This window comes from Cololabis saira, chromosome 4, assembly GCF_033807715.1.
Source record: "Cololabis saira isolate AMF1-May2022 chromosome 4, fColSai1.1, whole genome shotgun sequence".
Taxonomy (NCBI): Eukaryota; Metazoa; Chordata; class Actinopteri; order Beloniformes; family Belonidae; genus Cololabis; species Cololabis saira.
Genome location: NC_084590.1, coordinates 50,670,013 through 50,697,325, shown reverse-complemented (window position 1 = coordinate 50,697,325; position 27,313 = coordinate 50,670,013). Strand labels below are relative to the sequence as shown.

Below are 27,313 nucleotides of genomic sequence, written 5' to 3'. Positions count from 1 at the left end.
GCCAGGAGGGAGAAATGACTGATAAAGCAGGAAATAATCAGAAATACTTCTATCCAGAACTAACCGTCCAACTGAAGCAGGGACATAAAGAACATGAACAGAATCATCACTTTTATGCTTTATGGTCTGTTTTTGGGCTCCTCGGTTTTCTCTAATGATGGTGAGTAAGCAGTTAACTATTGCCAGTTTGGATAGAAAAGACGGGTAAACATCAGTTTTCTTTATTAAATCCATAAATATGCAGTGAAAGTTGAAACTTTAGTGATGCGTCTCTGGCTCTGAATAAAAGTCCAAAATAACCTACGTATACGATGTAGGAAGATGTTGGTTGGTTATTTTAAACAATTTAGCAAAAACAGAGGTACTTAACAATGCAAATATCAAGAAGAACATCATACTAACAAAAAGAATACTAAAATGTACCTTTTAATTTATTTATTTCAGCATTTTTATCAGAAATCCCTCGTGTTGTTTTACTGATGTAGTGTTTAGTTTTCATGGAGCTTGTTTGTCAGGAGGTTTGAATGTAGATTTGTTTTTGTTTGGTCGGAAAAAAGGAGTCATTATACCTTTACAGGAAAAATACGAATCCTGCTCATCGATTATTTATGTATTGACAAGTCAAAATTCGAAAAAGATGGGATGGGATGAAAAATGCAAAGTAATAATAATAATAACTAGAAAATTTCAGGAAATTTTGATGTGGGCATGCCCTGCTGCCCATTCGTCCCCTCTTGCTGCTTTGGTTTGGGGCTGTAGTGGTTGTGTTCGGGGGGGTTCTATAATTATAACTGTCAAGGTAAAAAATTACAGTAAAGTTACATTAACAGATAAAATTGTAGTTAATTATTAATAATTAACTCTTACTGCCAGACTGCTGTCAAACTCCTCTTCAGAAAACCTATGAGAGCAAAGTGTTGTGTTAATAATGATAATATGGAAGGATTAAGTCTTTAAAGTCAGAAGGAGCTCGGCTCTTAAAGGTTTTATATGGAAGGAGAAAATGTTTATTATGATTTAAATAAAACCACCGAAGGGAAGATGGTAGATGAAATATGAAGTCTCCTGCTGATCATCACAACCCTGGCTGCAGTAGTTTACATCAGCTGGAGGCTGTTCAAAGATATTTTAATTTATTTTAAGACAAACATTTAATAAGAACTGGAGTGGTCCAACCTTCAAATAACAAATGTGTTTTTCTGTTTCTATATTTTTAAACGTGTTTTCAGTCACTAGAGACGTCTGAACTCACCGGCCTGAAGAGAAGGATCCTAACAGGAATCAGTGATATTTTATGTTGAGTTCTTGTTTGTAGTCAGGACGATTTACTCGGACGTTCTGTTGTCGTTTTAATGTTTTGATCTCTTCATCTAACTTGGTGATGATGCTGTTCTGATGATGAAGTTCTGGATCACATTGGTTCCCGTGTGGCTTGTTTTTACGTTACACATCTGGATATTCTTTTTGTTTTTTTTCCCTCCCCTGTCTGCAAACATATTAATGGTTAATACCATGCTGGTAAGAACCTAAAGCATATATATGTGCAGTTTTGATATAATACATATGATTTTTTTTAAATATGTCACATATATTTATTTAATTAATATATATATATATATATATATATATATATATATATATATATATATATATATATATATATATATATATATATATATATATATATACATTTTTTTTCTTGTTCATTTGAGGTTTTATTTATCCAATAATATAAGATTATTTTATTACATTTTGTGTAAATACAAGATTAAAGAGGGGAACCCACTTTTTCACATGACGGTATCCAGGAATATTCAGATGAAGAATGAGATATTTGTAAAGTGCAGTGCAGATGTTAGAGGGCTGCATGTGTACAATTTTTTTAACGCATGATTAACGCGCAGGATAAAAAAAGAAAACAAAAACAAGCATTATATAATTTCTGGCAGTCGACGGCACCGTAACTTGAGGGAAAGTATGGTGGATTACTGTTTGAACTTTTTTGAAAAGCGAGGAAAGATGGAGAATGAAAAGGGACTTTTGAACGGCAAGTTCACTCAAAAGATGCAGATGTTCGCTGGACAAGACTACAGTTATTTGCATGTTGATTTGAAATGAATAACCATGGAAGTACGTTGAGTCTCAAATACACTAGCAGCCAAACACACGACCAGCGTGTCCTGGGTCTTCACCCGGGGTCTCCTCCGGGAGGGACATGCCTGGAACACCTCCCTAGGGAGGAGGGACATGCCTGGAACACCTCCCTAGGGAGGAGGAGGGACATGCCTGGAACTCCTCCCTAGGGAGGAGGATGGACATGCCTGGAACACCTGCCTAGGGAAGAGGAGGGACATGCCTGGAACACCTCCCTGGAACTCCTCCCTAGGGAGGAGGAGGGACATGCCTGGAACACCTCCCTAGGGAGGAGGAGGGACATGCCTGGAACACCTCCCCTGCGTGGCTGTTAGCCCCCCCCCCCCCCCGTTTGAATGTTGTGCATACCCCGCCTGTCAAAGTCACATTTTATGAATCCCAAAACGTATGTCTACATTCTGACCAAAAATTATCTCTCTACCTTTTACGGTTTGGCCGTGAGCCCGAGTTACAAATAAAAAATAAGGTCATTTTTTGACTGTTTCTCTCACTCACTCTAAAAAATTATAGCTTCACTCTAAATTTGACAAAAAAGGGATTTCCAGTCCTCGCTTGAGCGCTCATATCTTGAGAAGTGTACATTTTAGGAAAAAACAGTTTGGGGTTTGGAGAGAGAAGAGAAGTTTTCCCCCGTTTGAATGTTTGAGTGAAAAGTTTGAATGAAAGTTCTATGTGCAAGTATGAGAAAGATACGTGACTCAGAAAAAAGGTGAATTTTGTCTTTTTTCTCAACATTTTCCCATCCACTTTGAATGGCGCCATAGAAATACATGGGAAAATGAGTTCCCCAGTAGTTTGGAAATTTGGAAATGTTTTTGCACTTCGTGCAAAAACTATTTGTGCAATCGCTCTGAAAATCCACAGGACTGTAGATAAATTCAGGGCCTACAACTTTCTAAATCGGTTCAGAATTTTTCGAGTAACGGTGTGCGAGTGGTGAGGCCCCAAAGTTTTCCCAATGCATTCCAGATGGGGGTAAGCGCGCACGTTTTGCACGTTGCGCAAAAACGTGCACGCCAATCGCTAATAAAAGTCATAGCACACGATTCCCGCTTAAGGCTCACGTTTTGTACGTTTTTACTTTTCGCGTTTTCTCAAAGCTGCGGGACCAGTTACGCGCTGAAGTTTTGTCCGGAAAATGAATAAGTTTAATAAACCCGCAGGATAACAATAGTGCCTCTTGGCGCAACCGTGGCACTAACTAGACAATTTCCTCTCAGACATTTCGAGAGTGCCACGGCGGGCTGCTGCACATTTGTGTAAATTTTGCAAGCAATAAAGGTGAAGGACTCACATATCTGCCAATCAGAAGAAGGGGCGGGGCTAATTTGCCCCAATGAATGTCAAGGACTCGATACAGAGTCAAATGACACCACGCATGACTCTCTATGTGAAACCATTCAAAAGTTATTGGACTATAACATATCGGCCAATCAGAAGAAGGGGCGGGGCTAATTTGCACCAATGAACGTCAAGGACTCAATACCAAGTCCAATGACACCACCCATGACTCTCTATGTCAAACCATTCAAAAGATATTGGACTATAACATATCGGCCAATCGGAAGAAGGGGCGGGGCTAATTTGCCCCAATGAACGTCAAGGCCTCGATACAGAGTCCAATGACACCACCCATTACTCTGTATGTCAAATAATATACAAATGTATATATTTATATATATATAGGTAATAGGTTAAAGTATATGAAGTCTGTATTGACTGAGTCATGTGACCAGTCTGGCTCAGTTTAATCAGTCAACAGCTGAGTTCTGGTTGCTAGGGGCAACAAGAACCTCGAAATGAGGAAGGTTCCGGGTTTGCTGTGAGAAAACCCCAGCTTTTGCCTTGTGACAAGTTCTCAAATAACTCCGATTTGTGAGAAAACCATAGCTCCTAGCAGAATAACAAAGACATCGTGAGAGACACAGAACCCGGCAGATTCTGACAATCTTAGTTTTATTCAGATATTCCTTAATATCTACTAATATCTAATATCTACTAAATGTGTTAGTAACGGCAGTTTGAAAACGAAGTGAGATTTTTTTAGAAGAAAACTTTTGATTATATTGCAGTGAATGGGGACTGAGGCTGGAATTGGTGCAGCTTTATGCCTCCCCGTTTAAACTTTGTGCATACCTCGCCTGTCAAAGTCACATTTTATGAATCCCAACATCTATGTCTACATTCTGACCAAAAATTATCTTTCTAGCTTTCACGGTTCGGCCGTGAGCTCGAGTTACAAATAAAAAATTAAGGTCAAATTTTTACTGTCCCTCCCACTCTAAAAAATTAGAGCTACACTTTAGATTTGACAAAAAAGTGATTTCCAGTCCTCGCTTGAGAGCTCATATCTTGAAAAGTGTACATTTTCGGAAAAAACTGTTTCAAGTTTGGAGAGAAGATAAGTTTTCCTCCGTTTTGAAGTTTGAATGACAATTCTACGTGCAAGTATGAGCAAGTTAGATGACTCAGGAAAAAGGTGAATTTTGTCGTTTTTTTCTCGACACTTTCCCATCCGCTTTTAATGGGGCCATACAAATACATGGGAAAACAGTTCCCCATTAGTTTGGAAATTTGGAAATGTTTTTGCACTTCGTGCAAAAACTATTTGTGCAATCGCCCTCAAAATCCACAGCACTGTAGTTAAATTCAGGGCCTACAACTTTCTAAATCGGTTCAGAATTTTTCGAGTAACGCTGTGCGAGTGGTGAGGCCCCAAATTTCTCGCAATGCGTTCCGGATGGCGCCAAAAGCGCACGTTTTTGCACGTTGCGCAAAAACGTGCTCGCTAATCGCTAATAAAAGTCATCGCACATGATTCCCGTTTAAGGCGCACGTTTCTACGTTTTTACTTTTCGCGTTTTCTCAAAGCTGCGCCAAGAGGCACTACTCCTCCATTGCTATTGCATAGCTATGGAGGAGGCGTGCCACTTGGCGCAGCCGTGGCACTAATAAGAAGATTAAATCCACACAATAACAATAGTGCCTCTGGCTGCGCCAAGAGGCACTGCTCCTCCATTGCTATTGCATAGCTATGGAGGAGGCGTGCCACTTGGCGCAAGCCGTGGCACTAATAATAATAATAATAATAATAATAATAATAATAATAATAATAACCATCATTGTTATCTGGATATTCTGAATTGACAGTGAAAACGTTTCACATGGAAGTCGTGTTTGTTCAGACTGGAACTATATTCTGACTGGCTGATGGATAAATGATTTCTCTCAGGGATGGATGGAAACAAACGTAGAAAGAAAAACAGAATATTTGATTTTATCAGTTGGACAACTAGTTGTTATGTTAACAATTGCATGACAATATTTTATGTAGGTAAAATAAAACCTCCATTAAAGTTCATAATTATGACCGGTCATTTTTATTCTATCAGCTTTTTTATGTGCAGACATTTAATGAAGACATAACACAACTGCATGTTCCTCAAAGTGGCTGAGTTTCCTGTTAATGTCTTCTTCTGAATCTTCATCTGATGTTTCTGCAGATACAGAGGTCTCCTGTCAGGTCAACAAGACTTGTATCTTACCCTGCAGTTTCACAGCTCATGATGACGTTGTCATCCACTGGATTCAAGAGACTCCACCAGAGTCCCGGGTTCACTCCTACTATCGCAAACAAGACCGACTGAGAGAGCAGCACCAGAGGTTCAGAGGAAGAACATCTCTGTTTGAGGACCAGATCTCCAGAGGAAACGCTTCCCTGCTGCTGAGAGGAGTGAAGGTTCAGGACCAGGGCAGATATGTGTGTAACATCAGCACCATCATTGGAAATAAGGAGAACTTCATCAACCTGAATGTGATCGGTATGTGGAGAATAAAAACCTCAACAGATTCAGATATTTGAGTCTGTTGCTCAGGTTGGCTTTTTGTAATAAACAGAATAGAACAGATGTTTACTGTTGCAGGAACAATGAAACACAATTTTCCTTATTAGCATATTAAAGGAACATCATTAACTCACCGAGATGTGTCTCAGACATAAAATAGCTGATACAAAGTTAAAATAGCTGCTAAACTCGTAACGCCCATACAACAGTTTCTGAGGGAATTTACACTTTTTTCAAACTGCTGTGGGGGTCGATGTTTCCATTGGTGTTTCTTTTTATGAGCGTAACTCTCCTAGTTCTCTCTCCACATCCGTAACTCTCTGTATCTCATCCTGCGAGACTTCTCTTCCAACAAAAATAAAGATCTTAACTTTGAACAAATATTGAACATGTATTGAAGAATATGAACAAAAATCTTTTTAGTTTTGTACAAATAATTGTAACCATCGCTGTTGTGAAAACAGTCAACAGAAGAACAAGAAGGCAACGGATAATTCAAATGATTATTCAGAGGTAAAGCCCTGATTTTAATGCAGTAATGCATAGTGATTAAGTCGTGTTACAACTACGTCATATAAATGAGACCAAATATGGCTGGAAACTAGATTTTGATATCTTTAATTTGACCGATTAAGTCACATTTACACCAGACTTTTACTATAAACTGGATTATCTATACGTCTGAATAAGTGTTTCCAGTACAGGTTTTACTTTTCAATATTTAAGGCCTGTTTACTGGACGACGCTGAGACGGTAAAACCCAAACATTATGTTGCGTCCTGGCCTCTCGTTTACATGGAAACAGAGTTTTGGGAGGAAAAAAAACACCTGCAAAGATTTGACAACAGCCTGCAGAGGGACATTTTTTGCAACTCAAGCAGTTCACATAAAAGGATAATTTTCCATTCATCTTCACTGAAGCAACAAAAGAAACCCTCTCAACGATGAAACAAAGTTATCCAATGACAAATGCAACGCCCGCAAATGTCCCAGCAGTCCATGATATAAGACAAACATGCACCAGTCCTCCAATCATGCTTCCAAATCTTAATTAACAGAAAAATTACTCAAACCACAACAGAACGTACAGATCTTCACGTAGTACCATGCCCAAAAAGAGGAACAAATAAATAAGCATGGTTTCACTGTTCTCCAGCGCTCTCCAGGTAAGTGACAACAAGAGCGTCTCCTTGAGCGTCCTGGAGCGACGCGTCTCCCGCTGAACAAGACGGTCTGCTCTCGTCCAGATCTCGTCCAGATCTCCTTAGGAGAGACAGCTCTGGCCCACAATAGAGCGTCCTAAGTCTATTTTAGTTTTGGAGACCAGTACGGTCCCCCAGGTGGCTGCAGAGAAGGTCCGTTTTTACTGGTGCGCACCTCTGGCTCTCCATAGTGTTGTGCCACACAGGTAGCGCTGTTCAGTTATCAAGAACTATTAATAATTTTATTCAACAATTATTAATAATTAATAAGGCAGGGGGCACGGTGGCGCAGCAGGTAGTGCAGCCGTCTCACAGCAAGAAGGTCCTGGGTTCGATTCCCGCCGGGGGCGCTGAAGTGCGTGGTAGTTCCCCCATGACTTCTGTGCCCACACCCTGGGTGGGACTTAACCTTCACCCTGGGTGGGGTTGGTGAAAGAGCCTTTCTGTGTGGAGTTTGCATGTTCTCCCCGTGTTCCCTTGGGTAGCTAATGTTCTCTACCCTCACAAAAACATGCACCAGTCCTGGGCTATACTGCCCCCTCTGGCCAACCGGAGCGCCAGATGGGGTGTGGAGGATCTGGCCGGAGAATCCTGCCTGGTAAAAAGATGCGGCTTGCTCACTCCTCAGGTTAAGGAGGAGACCTGAGCTCAGTGCAGGACCTCCCGGGGTTGGTAGAGGATGGCAATGCCCAGGACTGTCACTTAGGTAGGAGCACTGGGTGAAAAAATGGGAAAAAATCGGGGATAAAAAAATATATATAAAAAAAAAAAATAATAATAATAATAATAATTAATAAGGCAGATTACTTATCAAATTGAATTATCAAAATGACTTGATTTTGCATGGGGCACCACCTGGGCCTTAACCAGGAAAAATGATAACTTTTACAGCAGCAATCAGTCTCAGAAATAGATATTATTCCACTAGAACACAGTAAGGGCTGTTATTACTGGGGAATAATGTTGAAGGCGTTACGGTTCGGCTCTAGCTCTGTCAAACAGCCATTGTGACCAGAATTTGTATAAAACATCACAAACAACTTCTCATTAAAATCAATCAGCATTTATTCACATCCAAGAATTAAAAATGAAGCTGCATGAATGAAAAGAAATCGAAAACAATAATAAACACGATCACCTCTGTGGTTCAAAACAACGTGACTGCACGTGGCCGGCCAAAGATGGCTGTGGTATTTAAAGATGGCGGGGCCCTGTGGTATTTAAAGATGGCGTCGCCCTCGCCACGTGCAATCAGACCGGATGACAAACACTGCATTTAAACCGTGAATAACTGGTGGAAAATGGTGCCACAAAATAAGCAAACAATAATACCGGTGGTTGCCGGCGTTACATAGTAGTATGCATCACGCCTCCCGGTCTCCGGATCTGGGGCTGCGGGCTCTGTCGGGGGTGATCGGGTTTCTGCCGGGGTTTTCCCGGTGTGGGAGAGCTCCGTTTCGGCTCAGTTGCTCAGTCCTGCGGGGGTCCCACGGGCAGATCAATCCTGCAGGGGTTCTCCCAGCCACTCGGCTCTTATGGCTGATGAGCGCGCAGGCGTCATGGACTCGGATCTGAGAAACTTCTCCGGGCCGCAGCTTCAGCGTGCGGATGCCGAGGCCAGTCCCGAGGCGGGCGCGCCTCGGACCCCTCGGGTCCTTGCAGATGGTGACCCTGTTTGGACGGTTCGGAAGCTGCTCGCTGTTCGTCGTAGGGGACGGGGTTTCCAGTACTTGGTGGACTGGGAGGGCTTTGGCCCACTCAGCAGTGAAGTGATGGGATGCAGATGATGGTTTCAGCCTGGAAACTCACTTCTTCCAGTTACGACCAAAGTGAAGCCATATTTATGTTTATAATGATGTTGGAAGAGTCATACATGCTTTTATAGCTACACTTTTTGATTGCTGTAATTCCTGTATGCTGGTTTAGATCAGTTAATCTTTCAACTTCAGTAAATCCAGAACGCTGCAGCTCAGCTCTAAACTGGAACCAGAAAATGTGAGCATATTACTCCGGTTCTGACATCCCTTCACTGACCTCCTCTCCATTTTAGAATAGATTTTAAGATTTTATTGCTAGTTTTTTTAGGTTTTAAATGTGCTGGTACTATATTCATCTTTATATCTCAGGACGCAACATCCAATCAGATGGTCCTTGCAGTTCCCAGATAAAGACTCAGAGGAGACCGGGTCTCTTTGGTAGATGGTCCCATTTCCTGGAACAATTTCCCTATTTGTGAATTGGAACAACTCAAACTGTTGTTGCATTTAAATCTCTGCTGAACACTCATTTCTACTCGCTGACATTACATTCAAGTTGAGATTTAGACCTCTTGTCTTTATATATCATCTTTCGTGGTGCTTTAACTGATGTAGTTTGAGGTGGAATCATTTACAGGATATTGTTTTATTTTAGCTGTAAAAGCAGTTTGGTAAACCTTGGTTGTTTTTAATATAAATAAATTTGACCTTAACTTTGAAAGAATGACCAGAAAAGTACTTTCGCAACCGAGATTGAAGCATGTGAAGTAAACAGGGTTTCAGTGACATGAACAACATTAACAACTGCATATTTGTCCTCCAGCTCCAGTCCAGCACGTCAACATTGAACAGGTACAAAATAAAATCACCTGCAGTTCAGAGGGGATCTATCCTGAACCGGGACTCACCTGGACCACCGATCCTCCATCCAGCGTGAACCTGCAGAACCTGCAGAACCTGCAGAACCCACCAACAGTCCAGCAGACTGAACAGCAGCTTTACAGCATCAGCAGCTCTCTGGTCCTCTCAGACGGAGATACTGACCTGGACTACATCTGCACCGTCAGCACTCCAGCAAACAGCAGGAGATCCACTTTGCTTCGACCAGGTAGAAATTACATTTAAATGTTTATGTGGTGGCTCTCAGTGCCACGAAGACCTTGATGAGTTGTTCATGTCGTCTACGGAAACTTTTGTCCTTTACAACTGATGTTCGGTTTTCTTTCGTTTTGGGTTTCCATCATTCCATGTCTTGTTTACTGTCATTTCAGCTGTTATAAGTGGATCAGACACTCAAAGAAAAATCTCCTGCTCAACCGCCAATTATCCAATAAGGTATGTCATCTGGACATTTAACCACAAAGAGATCATCCTGACACAGAGCGGAGATAAAGGGTTCTACAAACCTTCGGAGAGGTGGAAGCAGCACGTGAAGGCTGTATCAGAGACAGGAAGTCTCTTTCTGAAGGATTTATCTTCAGACCAGACAGGAACATACAGATGTGAACTCAGGGATGAAGAGGAAACATACGTGAAATACACCTTTCTTCACATACCAAAAGGTAAGACGGTTAAAAGTGTTAGAGCCAGAATAAGTTATTAAGAGTTTAGTTTTGGTCATGGCTCATGTTTAATTTGAATAGTTAAAAGGAAAGAGTGCTGCCTGTTTGGTTATGTTCATGTCAAAAGTTGAACTGATGGTATGAACATCGGCATGACATCAGTCTGCTGCAGCAGTAAATTGTTGGTGATGTAGATCGTCAGAGCAACAATCTTTGACCGTGAGTCACACAACTGCATCTATTCCCTGCTATAATCAGAATCAGAATCAGAAAAAGCTTTATTGCCAGGTCAGACATAAATCAGACAAGAGAACTTGACTCCGGTTCACACCGATGGCTCCGTTAATACGGACGCCATTTTTAGAGGAAGGATGACACTGGGATGGAGGAGGAGAGAAAAAAAGGCATCTTCACACTGTGTATTATTACCTAGTGTCAAGCTGCAAAAAAACACCTCAGCACAGAAAAGCAACATACACACAACAAAACAGCATCATAAGCTTATGGGTATATGATATGGGCAGGTCGGGGGGGGGGGTTATTCCGGGGGCAGAGTCACCTGTTTACATTCCACCAGGAAGATTGTGACTACAGCGATCAGCCAAACCGCTGTGTCAAGGTCAGGTTATAGAATCAACAATTTTTATTAAAAAAACAGGCAGAGCAGTAATTTTCCGTCAACCTTCGAGTCTCTGGTTCCTCAATGGCGACTCCAAACAGACGAATTTGTGATCAATTCCCGCCAAGCCGAGCTTCCAACTTCTCCAAGTTCTTTTCCATCTTGTCAATGAGCTCAAAGACTGCCGGTAGCCTGCAAAAGCCTGCATCCAGCTTGCGGCCTTGCTCCAACAGCGTTCAAGTCAGAGTGTTAGTCGCAGCGCTTATCCCTTCAGTGACGTCAGGCAGCTCGGAGAGGGCCAATGCAGCTGTCACAGACTTGCGCATTTGTCGATAGACGAGGAATCCCCCCGCTCCAATTAGGAGAAATCCTGCTATCATAAATCCAATTATGAAGGCATCTTCAACATCCTCAACTGATAAGATCTTGATGCATAAAGGCTTCCACTGTTTCCAGGAATCCATTGTGTATCCAGAAAAAAATGGCCCATCGGGGCAGGAGGGCTCCCTCACCCCCTCACTTCTCGTCGCAAAAATTTGGTCAATTGTGCTGAGAGACCAGTTAATCAATTCCATGATTCAATTTTCAATTCAATTCAATTTTATTTATATAGCATCTAATACAACAAAAGTTGTCTCTAGACGCTTTCCAGAGACCCATACCCAGAACATGACCCCCGAGCAGTTATTACATAAACAATGGCAGGTAAAAACTCCCCTAGTGGGAGAAAAACCTTAAGCCAAACAGTGGCAAGGAAAAACTCCCCTTTAGGAGGGAAGAAACCTTGAGCAGGACCTGGATCATAAGGGGGTAGAAACCTGGACCAGGACCTGGATCATAAGGGGGTAGAAACCTGGACCAGGACCTGGATCATAAGGGGGGACCCTCCTGCCGAGGGCCAGACTGGGGGTCGGGGACGTCAACAGCACAGCAGGCAGGTGGAAGCAGCAACAGGATGACCGGGGGTGGGGACCGCAGGCCAGCATGCAGCTCCTGAAGCTCCGGCCCAATCGTCAAGTCCCAGGTTGGGGTGCAGGGTCGGGGAAAGGTTGAGAAGGGGCAGGGCCAGGGAGAGGAGTCTTGACGGACAAACCTCTCCCCCGCCTGCCTGGGCCGTTACCCTGCCCCTCTCACTCCCACGCTGCAGGTTCCGGTGTCCGGCAAAGGATGCTGCAACATGGACAAAAGAGAGAAAAGGGAGGAGAAGGGGGGGCCAGCACAAGAAACTACAGGAATGACTCTGGCACACTAGAGTTTACACTACCTAGAGATTTACCAACACCAGCTAGAGGTTTACTAAACACTAACTATAGGCTTTACTAAACAGAAATGTTTTAAGTTTAGTTTTAAAGGTGGAGGTGGTGTCAGCCTCCTTAACCCAGATTGGAAGTTGGTTCCATAGTAATGGTGCCTGATAGCAGAACGCCCGCCCTCCAAATCTACATATAGATACTCTAGGAACTACGAGTAAACCTGCACTCTGAGAACGGAGAGCTCTGACAGGAACATAAGGCACTATCAGGTCTTGCAAATAATGTGGAGCTAAGCCATTTTGGGCTTTATACGCAAGTAATACAATTTTAAATTGGATTCTGAATTTTACGGGTAACCAATGGAGCGACGCTAACACTGGAGAGACGTGGTCTCTCCTGCTAATTCCTGTCAGTACTCGTGCTGCTGCATTCTGGATCAGCTGGAGCCTATTCAGCAAATTACTTGGACATCCTGCTAACAACACATTACAGTAATCTAGTCTAGAAGATACAAACGCATGAACTAGTTTTTCTGCATCACTCTGCAAGAGGATTTTCCTAATCTTTGCAATATTACGGAGATGGAAAAATGCTATTTTACAAACCTGATTAACATATGGTTTAAACGACAAATCCTGATCGAAAACAACACCAAGGTTTCTCACAGTTGCACTGGAAGCCATCGCAACACCATCTAGTCCCTTCCTAAGATGCTCTGGACCAAGAATGATAACCTCTGTTTTATCTGAATTTAGAAGCAAGAAATTTCTGGACATCCAGTCCTTGATGTCCCTAAGACATGCCTGAAGTTTAACTAACGGTTCTGTTTCATCCGGCTTCATAGACAAGTAGAGCTGCGTATCATCAGCATAACAATGAAAGTGTATGCCGTGATTCTGGATTATACTTCCCAATGGCTGCATGTATAAACTAAACAAGATTGGCCCTAGCACTGAACCCTGTGGAACACCATAACAGACCCTTGACTGTTCTGAAGAAACCTCATGTACATGAACAAACTGGAACCTGTCAGATAGATATGATTTAAACCAACGTAGAGCTGTCCCTTTAATCCCAACAACATGCTCTAACCTGTGCAGCAAAATGCCATGATCTATAGTGTCAAAAGCAGCACTGAGGTCCAGTAAAACCAATATGGACACTAATCCCTTATCTGAGGTCCAGTAGAACCAGTATGGACACTAATCCCTTATCTGAGGTCCAGTAGAACCAGTATGGACACTAATCCCTTATCTGAGGTCCAGTAGAACCAGTATGGACACTAATCCCTTATCTGAGGTCCAGTAGAACCAGTATGGACACTAATCCCTTATCTGAGGTCCAGTAGAACCAGTATGGACACTAATCCCTTATCTGAGGTCCAGTAGAACCAGTATGGACACTAATCCCTTATCTGAGGTCCAGTAGAACCAGTATGGACACTAATCCCTTATCTGAGGCCATAAGGAGGTCATTCGTGACTCGAACCAGTGCTGTCTCTGTTCTATGATGCATTCTGAACCCTGACTGAAAGACTTCAAACAGATCATTTCTATACAAATAGTCACATAACTGGCTTGAAACTGCCTTTTCCAGAATTTTAGACACAAATGGAAGGTTAGAAATTGGCCTATAATTAGCTAAGGTGTCTGGGTCAAGAGAAGGTTTTTTAAGTAAAGGTTTAATTACTGCCACTTTGAAAACCTGTGGTATATATCCTAAACTTAGGGATAGGTTGATTTGGTCCAGTATTGTCGTACCAATAAGAGAAAAAATATGTTTGAATAGTCGAGTCGGGATGGGGTCTAACATACATGTGGTTGACTTAGCTCTATTAACGAGTGAAGTCAGCTCAGGGAGGTCTATAGGATCAAAACAGTCTAGAGACAAGTCAGAGCCTAGGGAAGTCGCTAAAGCTGAAGAAACACCTACAACCGGCTGGTTGATTTCTTCTCTAATTCTCGTGATTTTACTGTTGAAGAAGCTCATAAAGTCCTCACTACTGAGAGCTGCAGGAATGCACGGCTCAACAGAGTTGTGACTCTTTGTCAGCCTGGCTACAGTGCTGAACAGAAAACGTGGGTTACTTTTGTTATCCTCTATCAACGTTGAATAATAAGCGGTTCTGGCTTTGCGAATGGCTTTTTTATATACTATTAGAATATCTTTCCATTCACGATAGGAGTCTACAGACTTACAAGAGTACCGCTTCCTTTCCATTTTACGCACGTTTTGTTTCAACATGCGAATATCTGAATTATACCAGGGAGTTAAGCTCCTGTGGCTAGAAACCCTCCTTTTCAAAGGAGCAACTTCATCTAAAGCTGAGTGCAACAGATCAGCAGTGTTACTAACAAGAAAATCAACATCAGCATCAGAGGTAGAACCCAGGTCACTGGCCTCTATTGCTTCAGTAGAGGCTTCACTATTTTGCACTGTCGTAAGATAAGCAATGGCCTCCCTAAATTAATAATAACTTCATCAGACAAACATCTGCTAAAATAATACCTCCTATTTTGCACTTCAACATCAACAACATTAAATTCAAACGTTATTAAGTAATGGTCTGATAAAAGGGAGTTAACAGGTGACACCAACAGACCATCAGTTTCAACACCGTAGGTGAGTTTTTGTGAGATACCCATTGATTCTAGAAGAGAATCGAAGGCTAATTTAAGATTATCGCTTTCAACATCCATATGAATGTTAAAATCACCCACTATGATGAATTTATCTGTGCTGATCAATAATCCAGAAAGGAAATCTGAAAATTCAGACAAAAACTCTAGATAAGCACCAGCAGGGGGCCGGTACACTACCACTAACACAACTGGCTTCTCTGATTTCAAGCTCGGAAATTTCAGACCAAGCATGAGGCTTTCAAATGTATTATAATTAGGGCCCGAGCACCTTCAGTGCGAAGGCCCTATTGTATCTGTAGGAATTTTTTTTTTCTTTCTTTCTTTCTTTTTTCTTCTGACGAAAGGAGGGCCTTTTTTGCCCCCCTAAACGTGCCCAAAAAGTCACCAAATTTTGCATGCAAGTCAGGCCTGGCGAAAAATTTGATATTTAATGGTTTGCATTAATGGGCGTGGCAAAATGGCTCAACAGCGCCCCCTTGAAAACTTTGTGCCTCAAGCCCCACGATACGGTTTGACGTACATGCACGAAAATCGGTACACACCTGTATCCTGTGGCAACTTAAAGAAAAGTCTCTTGGCGTCATGCCCGAAACCGAACAGGAAGTCGGCCATTTTGAATTAGTCGTGTCATTTTGGCAAAATTTATGCCATTCCTTCGAAAGTTAATTCAGCCCGAACCGTAACGTGCCCCCAAGTGTGTTATACATCAAAATGTGCGTCTCCATCCTGCGACAACACGCATTACTTTTCTCTTTCAAAAGCGTTACCGTGGCGGCGCTAGACGCCAAAAAGCGCGCCCACCCTTCATCTGATTGGTTCGACAGAAAAAACTTTGTTCCTCAAGCCCCATAATACGGTTTGACGTACTTGAACGAAAATCGGTACACACCTTTATCATGTCGCAACTAAAAGAAAAGTCTCTTGGCGCCATGGCCGAAACCGAACAGGAAGTCGGCCATTTTGAACATTCTGAAATAATTGCGTAATTTTGGAGCAATATATGCCATTCCTTTGAGAGTTAATTCAGCCCGAACCGTATCGTGAACCCAGATGTGTTATACATCAAAATATGTGTCTCCATCCTGCGACTACACGCATTACTTTTCTCTTTCAAAAGTGTTACCGTGGCGACGCTAGACGCCAACAAGCGCACCCCCCCTTCATCTGATTGGTCCATATTTGATAGTTCCCCAAAAGGCACCAAATTTGGCATGCAAGCCAGGCCTGGCGATAAATTTGATATTTCATGGTTTGCATTAATGGGCGTGGCAAAATGGCTCAACAGCGCCCCCCGGAAAACTTTGTGCCTCAAGCCCCACAATACGGTTTGACGTACATGCACGAAAATCGCTACACACCTGTATCATGTAGCAACTTAAAGAAAAGTCTCTTGGAGCCATGGCCGAAACCGAACAGGATGTCGGCCATTTTGAATAAATTGTGTCATTTTGGCGAAATTTATGCCATTCCTTCGGCAGTTAATTCAGCCCGAACCGTAACGTGCACCCAGGTGTGTTTATACATCAAAATGTGCGTCTACATCCTGCGACACCACGCATTACTTTTCAAAAGTGTTACCGTGGCGACGCTAGACGCCAGAAGGCGTGCCCCCCCCTTCATGTGATTGGTCCATATTTGATAGTTCTCCAAAAGTCACCAAATTCTGCACCAAGCCAGGCCTGGTGATAAATGTGATATTTCATGGTTTGCATTAATGGGCGTGGCCTAACGGCTCAACAGCGCCCCCTAGAATACTTTTCTCTGCCATAACTTTTGAATGGTTTGACATAGGAAGTCGTGGGTGGTATCATGGGACTCTGTAATGAGTCCTTAAGCTTCGTTGGCCTTAATTAGCCCCGCCCCTTTCTTCTGATTGGTTGTCCCGATTTTCTGCTATAACTTTGGAATGGTTTGACATAGAGAGTCGTGGGTGGTGTCATCAGATTCTTTATGGAGTCCTTGACCTTCATTGGCCTGAATTAGCCCCGCCCCTTCTTCTGATTGGTTGTCCCTTTTTTCTGCTATAACTTTTGAATGGTTTGACATAGGAAGTCATGGGTGGTGTCATGGGACTCTGTAATGAGTTCTTAAGCTTCGTTGGCCTTAATTAGCCCCGCCCCTTCTTCTGATTGGTTGTCCCGATTTCCTACTATAACTTTTGAATGGTTTGACATAGAGAGTCGTGGGTGGTGTCATTCTGATATGCTTATGGGGGGTGGTGGACGTGAGTGCGAGGGCCCGTTCATCGCTGCTTGCAGCTTTAATTGCACTTAGGTTCAATTTTTGTTTGGAGACGGGAGTTATAAATTGCTGCGACTCCTCCGCCTCGGCCCGTGTTTTCTAGGAATGTGATGATTAAAGTAGCCGGGCGGAATCGATTCATTCAAACTAACATACTCTTCCTCCTGTAACCATGTTTCTGTTAAGCAGAAAATATCACTCCTGCTCTCTGTAATTATATCATTTACTAACAGAGACTTGGAGCTTAATGATCGTATATTTAGTAATCCGCATCTAATTTTTCGGTCTGTAATTGGTAACAAATGTACATTGGTTTTAACTTTTACAAGATTGTAGAGCTTCGGAGGAGTGAAAAGAAAAGACTCTGAAGACGAGACAGGACAAGAAGCAGTAGCAGGGCAGATAGATAAGGGAGAGGAGTAGTGAAGCATCCGGCTTCGCTGAGAGCCGGAAGTAAAGTAAAAATAGATGGAGGACTTTTAACGTTGCTAAATTATTCTGAATTATTTTTTTTTAGTAAATAGTGGAAACATTCAAAGAACTCTCGTGTCACTGACTTTAGCTCAAGAACTGGTCATAAATCAATGAAACAGATTTAAGAAACTGCAGCTACAAACAGTTACAGAGAGTTGTGAAGCTTCATGTGTGCTGTGATCTGTTGAGACTCGGGTTCAAATCACTGACGTCAAAAACACAGAAACTGTCATTTTAATTGTGTTTTTCTGCTGCAGACTGGACTGGAGTTATTGTAGGAGTGGTGGTGGTTGTGCTGCTGCTGGTCTTGATTTCTGGAGTTGTCGGTTACAAGCTACACAAATACAGGAAAAGGAGGAGGAGGAATAAAAGAGATAAAGGTAAAGATATTGTTTCATGATTTTTTTGTGTAAATACGAGAGATAAAGCATGTTGAATATTTGCTGACATCTGATATGCCGGTACTTTGAATGAAGTTTTTCCAGACTGTTGATACTAGTGATATATGCAGCTACACTTCTGCTGCGATACTTGATACTGACATTAAATCTGACGTAGTAGAATTGAGATGCTCTCATCATGTCAGCTGTATTAATTTTTAATCTTGTCCAAGCAGTGTACGTTGGCCAAAACGATGATGGGAATTGCTAGCTTGTGTGGCTTAGCTGCTAGCCTGGTTGGTTCTGCCTATGCCATGCAGAAACTCACGGCTGCATGTGCACCTTTTGACTTTGTAGATGCGATAAGGACGAGACAGGAACACTTTTACTACACTTTGACAGACAAAGGAAAACACATATTCAGTGCGAACTGTCCACATTTTGTTCTCAAACATTTTATGGTCAAATAGAGGAAATTAGCTTCGCAGCCTCGTTATAAAAACAACCAAACTGTAACAACGCCTTGTCAGATTCATTGTCAAAAGGCAACTTAAAGGGAAACATGTTAATTTTACACATGTGGCTCTAAATAAATGTTGGTGAGTTTACGTCGTTCTGAGCATGTTTGAGCATGACATCCTTCCCATTTGCTCCTTTACTATTTACTATAGAGACACTTAGAGCTCCGGTCTGGTCCGTCGGTTTCTCCAACTACTTGGGTTGAGAACCTGACAAATTCTTATTTGCTTTTTTTTCCCTTTTCACATAACAAGTTGGACAGTAGTGCGGCAACTTAGTACAAACTACTTGGATTGGGGAAGGTCTTTATCTCTGGGAAGACAAGGGAATAGTCGCTTGTCTCCAGCCCACCAGCTCCGTCTCCAGCCATCTATCACGCCATTTTTGGCTTTTGAGCGCACATACACTTTTAGTATGAATCCTACACACTCTTTTATAAATGAGCCCCCAGGGCTCTATTGCTAACATCCTGGTACTAGAAACCCAGATGTTCTTGTCACTTCCACGTCCTGAATGTTCAGAGGTTTTTAAAAGCGATCTACTCAATATTGGACAGCTCGTCGTAAAGTTACAGCTAATCAGCGGATGTTCAGATCTTGATTGTTTTTTAGAATTAAGTTGTTGAGTGAACTTCATAAAACACTAAATCTCTGTCTTTACGTTCTTTCATTAAGGTATGTTAGTTGAAGTTTGTAAAAAGTTGAAGTCTAAGCTGAAGAAGAAGTCCCAGCATGTGTCTGAGGGGATCCTTAAAGCAGGAAATAAAACCCTTCTGGAGCAGATCTACACGGAGCTCTACATCACAGAGGGAGGGACCGGAGAGGTCAACGAAGAACATGAAGTCAGACAGATTGAAGCAGCTTCCAGGAAACCAGTCAGAGCAGAAACAGCCGTCAGACAGGAAGACATCTTTAAACCCCCACCTGGAAGAGGAGGACCAATCAGAACGGTGATGACGAAGGGAGTGGCCGGCATCGGGGAAAACAGTCCTAACACAGAAGTTCAGTCTGGACTGGGCTGAAGGCAGAACCAACCAGGACATCCAGTTCCTGCTTCCATTCACCTTCAGACAGCTGAATGTGCTGAGAGAGGAGAAGTTCAGCTTAGTGGAACTAGTTCATCACTTCTTCTCTGAAACCAGAGAAATCTGCAGCTTTGAAGAGTTCCAGGTCGTGTTCATCTTTGACGGTCTGGATGAGAGTCGACTTCCTCTGGACTTCCACAACTCTACAATCGTCAGTGACCCCAGAACATCCACCTCAGTGGACGTGCTGCTGACAAACCTCATCAGGGGAACCTGCTTCCTTCTGCTCGTCTCTGGATCACCACACGACCCGCAGCAGCCCGATCAGATCCCTCCTGAGTGTGTCTCCATGGTGACGGAGGTCAGAGGTTCACTGATCCACAGAAGGAGGAATACTTCAGGAAGAGGTTCAGAGATGAGGAGCAGACCAGCAGGATCATCTCCCACATCAAGACATCACGGAGCCTCCACATCATGTGCCACATCCCAGTCTTCTGCTGGATCACTGCTACGGTCCTGGAGAACGTCCTGGAGAACGTCCTGGAGACCAGAGGAGGGAGGGGAGCTGCCCAAGACCCTGACTGAGATGTACATCCACTTCCTGGTGGTCCAGGCCAAACTGAAGAGGGTCAAGTATGACGGAGGAGCTGAGACGGATCCACACTGGAGTCCAGGAGAGCAGGAAGATGGTGGAGTCTCTGGGAAAACTGGCTTTTGAGCAGCTGCAGAAAGGAAACCTGATCTTCTATGAACAAGACCTGAGAGAGTGTGGCATCGATGTCAGAGAGGCTTCAGTGTACTCAGGAGTGTTCACCCAGATCTTTAGAGAGGAGAGCGACCTGTACGAGGACCAGGTCTTCTGCTTCATCCATCTGAGTGTCCAGAGTTTCTGGCTGCTCTTCATGTCCATCGGACCTTCATCAAGTCTGGAGTCAACCTGCTCGAGGAACAAAGAAACACAGAGACCGACCTCTATCAGACAGCTGTGGACAAGGCCTTACAGAGTCCAAACGGACACCTGGACTTGTTCTCCGCTTCCTCTGGGTCTTTCACTGGAGACCAATCATAACCTCCTACAAGGTCTGTTGGAACCAAAACCAAGAAGATCACAGAACAATCAGGAAACAGTTGAATACATCAAGAAGAAGATCATTGGGGATCTGTCTGCAGAGAGAAGCATCAACCTGTTCCACTGTCTGAATGAACTGAACTTCGGTCTCTGGTGAAGGAGGTCCAACGGTTCCTGAGGGTTTTGGAAGGTCTCTCCAGAGATAAACTGTCTCCTGCTCAGTGGTCGGCTCTGGTCTTCATCTTACTGTCATCAGGAGATCTGGAGGTGTTTGACCTGAAGAAGTTCTCAGCTTCAGAGGAGGTTCTACGGAGGCTGCTGCCGGTGGTCAAAGCCTCCAAGAAAGTTGTGTAAGGGACGAACACGGACACATCTGTTTTAATTACAACGACATGTTGCGTTCTTGGAGGAAACCAGTTAAATTCACTGTTCAACTAAGTTCAGGTTCATGTGGGACTGGTTCTCCTCAATGATTCATTTCAGGAAACTTTACATGTAGAGGAAGAGAAATGCAGCGATCACTTTGATCAATACTTATTGATTATTAGTTGAAATAATCAGCATTGATTGATGTTATATCATTTATTTCTTTGTTAAATGACATAACTTTTAAATAGCCTCATGATCTCTCTTTAATCTCCTCTGCAGGTTGAGTGGCTGTCACCTCTCAGAGGACATCTGTCCACTTCTGTCCTCAGTTCTCAGCTCTCAGTCCTCCAGTCTGACAGAACTGGACCTGAGCAACAACGACCTGCAGGATTCTGGATTGGAGCAGCTGTGTCCTGGACTGGAGAGTCCAGACTGTCACCTGGAGTCTCTCAGGTCAGAATCCACCGAGTGTTCAACTGTGGACTGTTAGAACTGTGGCTCGGAGGGCCACCCCCCTTCTACTGGTGGCTCGGAGGGCCACCCCCCATCTACTGGATGGCCGGTGGGGGGGCGCGGGTGTCTTATCAGGGCCGGCTTTGCTGGTCCTGCTTCCTGGCTTCGGCCTCCGCTCCCCCTCCTTCCCCCCCTACACGATTCATACGCACATAGGCGAAGGGCGGGGGGGTCCGGGTCGTGGGGGGCACTGTCCCGCGTGGCCCGGCACTCCCCGCCTCACGGTTTTAACAGCAAAATAGACACTGCGCATTCAACACTTAATAAATACATTTGACAAGGACACGTAGTTCGGGAGGGGGGGGTCGGTGTCAAATCGATACTTGGCCCTCCCACTCCCTGTTTTTATGGCATTAATCACATGCACTCAACACCAGGGGCGGGAGGGGGTCCTACATCACCCGCGTTCCCTCACCGGCCTGGGATGGGTGGGTCGGGATACCCGGGCCTGGCGGGGCTCGCCATGCAGCCTGGGGTGCCTTCTGGCGGTGCTGGATCCCCCCGGGGAGGGGGAAACGGTGCGTGATTGTGTGTCTGTGTCGGTGAGAATGCGGTATGGAAGGGTCCTGCCATGGAGGATTTGGGCCTCCATTGGCAGGACAACAAAACTTAATAATTTATCAATATTATATTATACAAAGATGGTTATTATTATTATTATTATTATTATTATTAGTAGTAGTATTATTATTATGTATAGTATATGATATTATTATTAGTATAGATATCGGATAGTTGAATGGATGAATGATTGGGATGCCTGGGTCTGGGGCCCTCCGTTGTCGGGCCTGCACGGGTGTCGCCTTGTTGGGGGGTTCCCTCTCTCCGGGCGGCTCTGTCTCTCCAGGCAGGCTGGCCCCCCTGCCGGGTGGGGGGTCGTTGGCCTGAAGGGTGAGGGCCTCCTGGCCGCGTGTCCGGCCCGTACCGGGTGGACGGGGATAACCTGGGTTGCGGTCCGCCGCGGGATCCCTGGCTGCTTCTTCCCGCCCGCGGGCCCTCTCGGCCGCCGCCGGGGGGGGGGGGGGGGGGACGGGGGGGGCGGGGGGCCTTGCAGGCGGTGGGTTGCCTCCCTCCTACTTCTCCCCTCAGTGGGGTTGATGGTGGCCTGGGTTCCGGGCTCTTCCGTGTCGGCTTCTGGTCTCGCGGGTGGCGGGGTTGCTCCCCCCCTCCCCCACTATAGATACACTTCAGGTAGAGCTTTGTTTGGTTTATTACACACACACACACACACACACACACACACACACACACACACACACACACACACACACCACACACACACACACACACACACACACACACACACATGATCATATACATACACACACACACACATAGACATACACACTGGCTTGTTCACCTGCATGCTGGCTCTCTAGTTTTTGGGGTTAGTTAGCGGTAGCTTAGCTCAGACTGCGATCAGATCTCAAGATTTGGGTCGATTGCTGTTCATGTTTTAGTTGGCTCCGTGCCGGTTTCGTGTTCTGTTTGCGTTTTGCAGATTTCCAGTGCTTGATGTGTGTTTCCGTGTGTTCCTGCTTCCTGGATTGGCAGTGGATGTTCTGTCATTAACAGACTTGTGCAGACCTGGATGACAAACAGATGACGGCCATTAATTACAATCAGGTGTGATGATGCAGGAAACATCTAAAACATGCAGGGCAGGTTTTCCAGAGGACCAGGGTTAGAGACCCTGCTGTAAACAATCATGTATAAGCCTAGTGGCTTTTCAACTTAACTCAGGCTGTGAATCTCCAACAATGTAGTCCATTATCAGTTTGTCTACCTGTTGCTGGTAAATCAACCCTGAAGGAGCAGCAGTGGGACTGGGGTTGTTTGGGGCTGTTGGGTCTTCTTGGTCTTTCCTGATCACTTTGTTTGATTGTCAAGGACTTGCAGATATTTTCTCACACTGGACGGATGCTTTAACTCCACATGACGTTTCACGTGTGAAGTTGACGAGGCAGACGTTCGGACTTGTTTTCTCAGCGCAGGTGGACATAATTTGCACAGAAAGGTTAGATTTCTACCGTCGGACTCTTTGGGAGACGATGTGTAAAATTCCTGCAGATAATGATAAGGATCATCATCTATGGCTCGCTGACCCCGCGTCTGCAACGTCTCTCTCTTCACTGTTCATGTAAAGATGCACCGGGCTCGGACCGCCGTTGCCATGGAGATGGTGCCCGTTGTTATGCTAGTGTACACTGCATTGTGGGTAATGTAGTGTAAAGTCGTCTACTCATCGAGGATTTTAATTGTGCGTGCCACCCGCTGGTGAAATGAGGAGGAGGATCATTCCGTAATAATTGGACTTAAACAGTGAAGCTGAAACTCACATAATCTGAACAGTTCAAGTTCCAGTTCATGATCTGCAGAATGAACAAGTTCACGTTCAAGTTCTTTATTTGCAAATAGGGTTGCATTCTGTTCAACGTTCTCACAGAAATGAATGTGTTCAATGAACGCGTTCATGCACAACACTGCTGAAACGTCTCAGCTTTTGTTGGATTCAGGGTGAATTCCAGTGTTTCTGCTGATCCTCTGACTTCTCCTTCAGCTCCATCATCAGGTGAACATGAGGACAGAGTCAGCTTCAGTCTCAGAGCAGTTCTCTCAGAGTCTCTGCATGTGTGTTGTGTTGTGTGTACTGCAGGCTGTCAGGCTGTCTGATCTCAGAGGAAGGAAGTGTTTCTCTGGTCTCAGCTCTGACCTCCAACCCCTCCCACCTGAGAGAGCTGGACCTGAGCTACAACCATCCAGGAGAGTCAGCAGGGAAGCTTCTGTCTGGACTGGAGGATCCCCGCTGGAGACTGGACACTCTCAGGTAGGAATACAGAAGGACATCAGTGTGCTGGACTCTTCATGGTGTTGTTGTGGACGTCATCTTTGTGGCTCTCTGGCTTTGAACAGAGATCTTTGAGCAGACGGAGCTGCTGCAGCTCATCTGGAGCAGAGCTGATAGATGCACTTCACAACTCTGAGCCGTTCTTGACCCAGTAAACATCCATTCAGATTCAGATTCAAATTCAGATACAGACAAACTTTATTTATCCCCGAGGGGCAAGACAACTGAGCAGCAAGACGTTGAAAATATCAAATAGAATAATAGAATAAAATAAACAGATAAATGGGGCATGTCTCGTTATGTACAAAAAATATATAAATATAAGAATGTCAAAAAAAAAATGACAATAGAGTGACTGTAGTGGTATAAATAAAAATAAAAATATAAAGTGTCAGTGTAAAGTGTCGACAGTGGATGTAAACAATGTAACAGGAGTATGGAGTAGTCCGGGGGGGGCTGGGGGGCAGGGGAGGTCTGTGGATGTGGGGGATGGAGTTTAGCAGCTGGAATTAAAAAGCAGGGTAGCTTTGGGGACAAAAGTAGCTCTCCTCCTCTAAGTCCTACAGGCGGTGCAACGGAGGCGCTGCCTGGAGGGGAGCCACTGAAATACGGGGTGAAGTATGTAGGAGGGGTCATAGATGATTTTATCTGCCTGGCTGAGGGCCTGTTGGTTAAAAACCTGAGACAGAGTTCTGACCGGCAGGCCGATGATTTTGGGGCATAGTGAGGCTCTGCAGTCTGTTCCTGTTCTGGATGCTGAGGGAGTGGAACCTGCAGGTCAATGAGAAGGTCATGATGCTTTCCAGGAAGGCATAGTAAAAAGTCATCATGATGTGAGTGCTGACTCTAAAGCAGTTGAGTTTCCTGAGGAGATACAGCCGTTGGTGACACTTCCTGAGAATCTCCTCTGTGTTGAAAGATAATTTCAGGAGGTTGTCAAAGATGGTGCCCAGGTACTTGTACTCCACGACTGTCTCCACTGGCTTCCCGTGGATGGTGGTGGTGACTGCAGCAGCCAGATCCCTCTGTCTGCTGGAGAAGGTTACCACCATCTCTTTGGTCTTGCTGGGGTTTAGTTCCAGTTTGGAGCTGTCACACCACTCCACGAACTCCTGTCAGGGGTGGGATGTTATTTAGAGGACCATGGTCCTCTAAATAACATCCCACCCCTGAGAGAGACTGAGCTGGTCTGACCCTCCTCCTCCTCCTTTCAGGGTGGATCCTGCTGGACAACGATGGCTGACACCAGGAGGTCTGAGGAAGTGTAAGTGTGTTTCTATTTCATTCACACATTCAACCATCTTCACACTGTCACATCACTCGTTCATCAGTCCATCAGTGATCAATAACTGATCAATAATAACTGCAACTGGGTTGTTTGTTCTCTCCATCAGATTCCTGTCAACTCACCGTCGACACAAACACAGTCCACAAATACATCCAACTGTCTGACAACAACAGGAAGATGATGTTTGTGTTGGAGAATCAGTCATATCCTGATCATCCAGACAGGTTTGATTACTGGTACCAGCTGCTGTGTGGAGAAGCTCTGACGGGTCGCTGTTACTGGGAGGTCCAGAGGAGAGGAGAAGTTTCTGTATCAGTGAGTTACAGAAGAATCAGCAGAAAAGGAGACTCTGTTCACTGTTTGTTTGGAAGGAACGATCATTCCTGGGGTCTGGAATGTTCTAGTGACGGTCGGTACCAAGTCCGTCACAATAACAGAGAAACATCTTCCTCCTCCTTTCCCTCAGTGTCTGATAGAGTAGCAGTGTACGTGGACGTTCCTGCTGGAACTCTGTCCTTCTACAGCGTCTCCTCTGACAGACTGATCCTCCTCCACACCTTCAACACCACATTCACTGAACCTCTCTATCCTGGGTTCAGGTCTGGTTCTGGTTCTTCAGTGTCTCTGTGTCGAGTTTAGTCTCCAGAGTCTCCTCCTGTCAGAGAAACTGTCTCTGTTGGACAGATAGTTGAGTCTGTACACGTCTGTTTCTGTTTCCACCAGAACACCTGAATCACACGTTGGTGAAACTGTTCTGAATGATTCCTTGGAAACGTCTTCCTCTTCCGGTCCTTTAAAAGGTAGAAGCTGCCGTATATGGTTCCTAGATTGTAGAAGAAGAACTGGACAAACCCTCCATGATGTCCCTCGTAGGTTTTCTGAAGAGGGGTTTTAAAGCCTTGTCTTCCTCGTACTGCGCCGCTCCATGTTGTAAACGGGAGGAACAAACTGTTCTGGAAGCTGCAACACCAACTAAATCAGGATCACGGACCTTTGTGAACCGATAGCTACTTCAAGGATCCTGAACAACAAGAAAGGCTACTTGCTCGATTGAACTTTTTGAAAAAAATGTCTCCTTTAAACACAATATTTGATATTCACTCATTAAAATTACTGTATTTTCTGGACTATAAGCCGCTACTTTTTTCATAAGTTTTGAACCGTGCGGCTTATACAAAGGTGCGGCTATTCTGTGGATTTTTCTTCCACCACTCGGGCGCTCTAACCGGAATTAGAATAAAAACCAAGACAAAATAAATGCAAAGAAGAATAGTTACTTCTTCTTTAGCAGATAGAAGTAGGTAGAAGCAGATTTCAAACAGATAAATAGATGAATAAATAGTGGTTATTTTCTCTTGGTTCTGTCCCGTTTTAATCAGCAAAGTTGCTGCCGTGTTAAAAGACACTGTTAGGAAAGGATCTATTTAGGTACAAACATGTACATCATTTACAGTTCAAAATCCTTCTGTACATGTAGTAAATGTCTAATCTAACAACATAAATATCTGCGGCTTGCATATCTTTTTTTTTTTTTTTACCTTGTCTGCACACATA

At 44.1% G+C, this 27,313-nt stretch overlaps 1 protein-coding gene across 1 annotated transcript; it reads left to right on the top strand.

The window, feature by feature from the left end:
- The first annotated feature begins 60 nt into the window (after positions 1 to 60).
- Positions 61 to 27,313, top strand: LOC133442601 (uncharacterized). The gene is made up of 11 exons (XM_061720610.1): positions 61 to 160; positions 5,658 to 5,975; positions 9,782 to 10,066; positions 10,230 to 10,520; positions 18,007 to 18,129; positions 19,323 to 19,623; positions 20,942 to 21,091; positions 21,390 to 21,563; positions 24,280 to 24,450; positions 25,686 to 25,735; positions 25,866 to 27,313. The coding sequence occupies exons 1-11, from the start codon at positions 94 to 96 to the stop codon at positions 26,396 to 26,398; spliced, it is 2,463 nt and encodes an 820-aa protein (XP_061576594.1). The 5' UTR covers positions 61 to 93; the 3' UTR covers positions 26,399 to 27,313.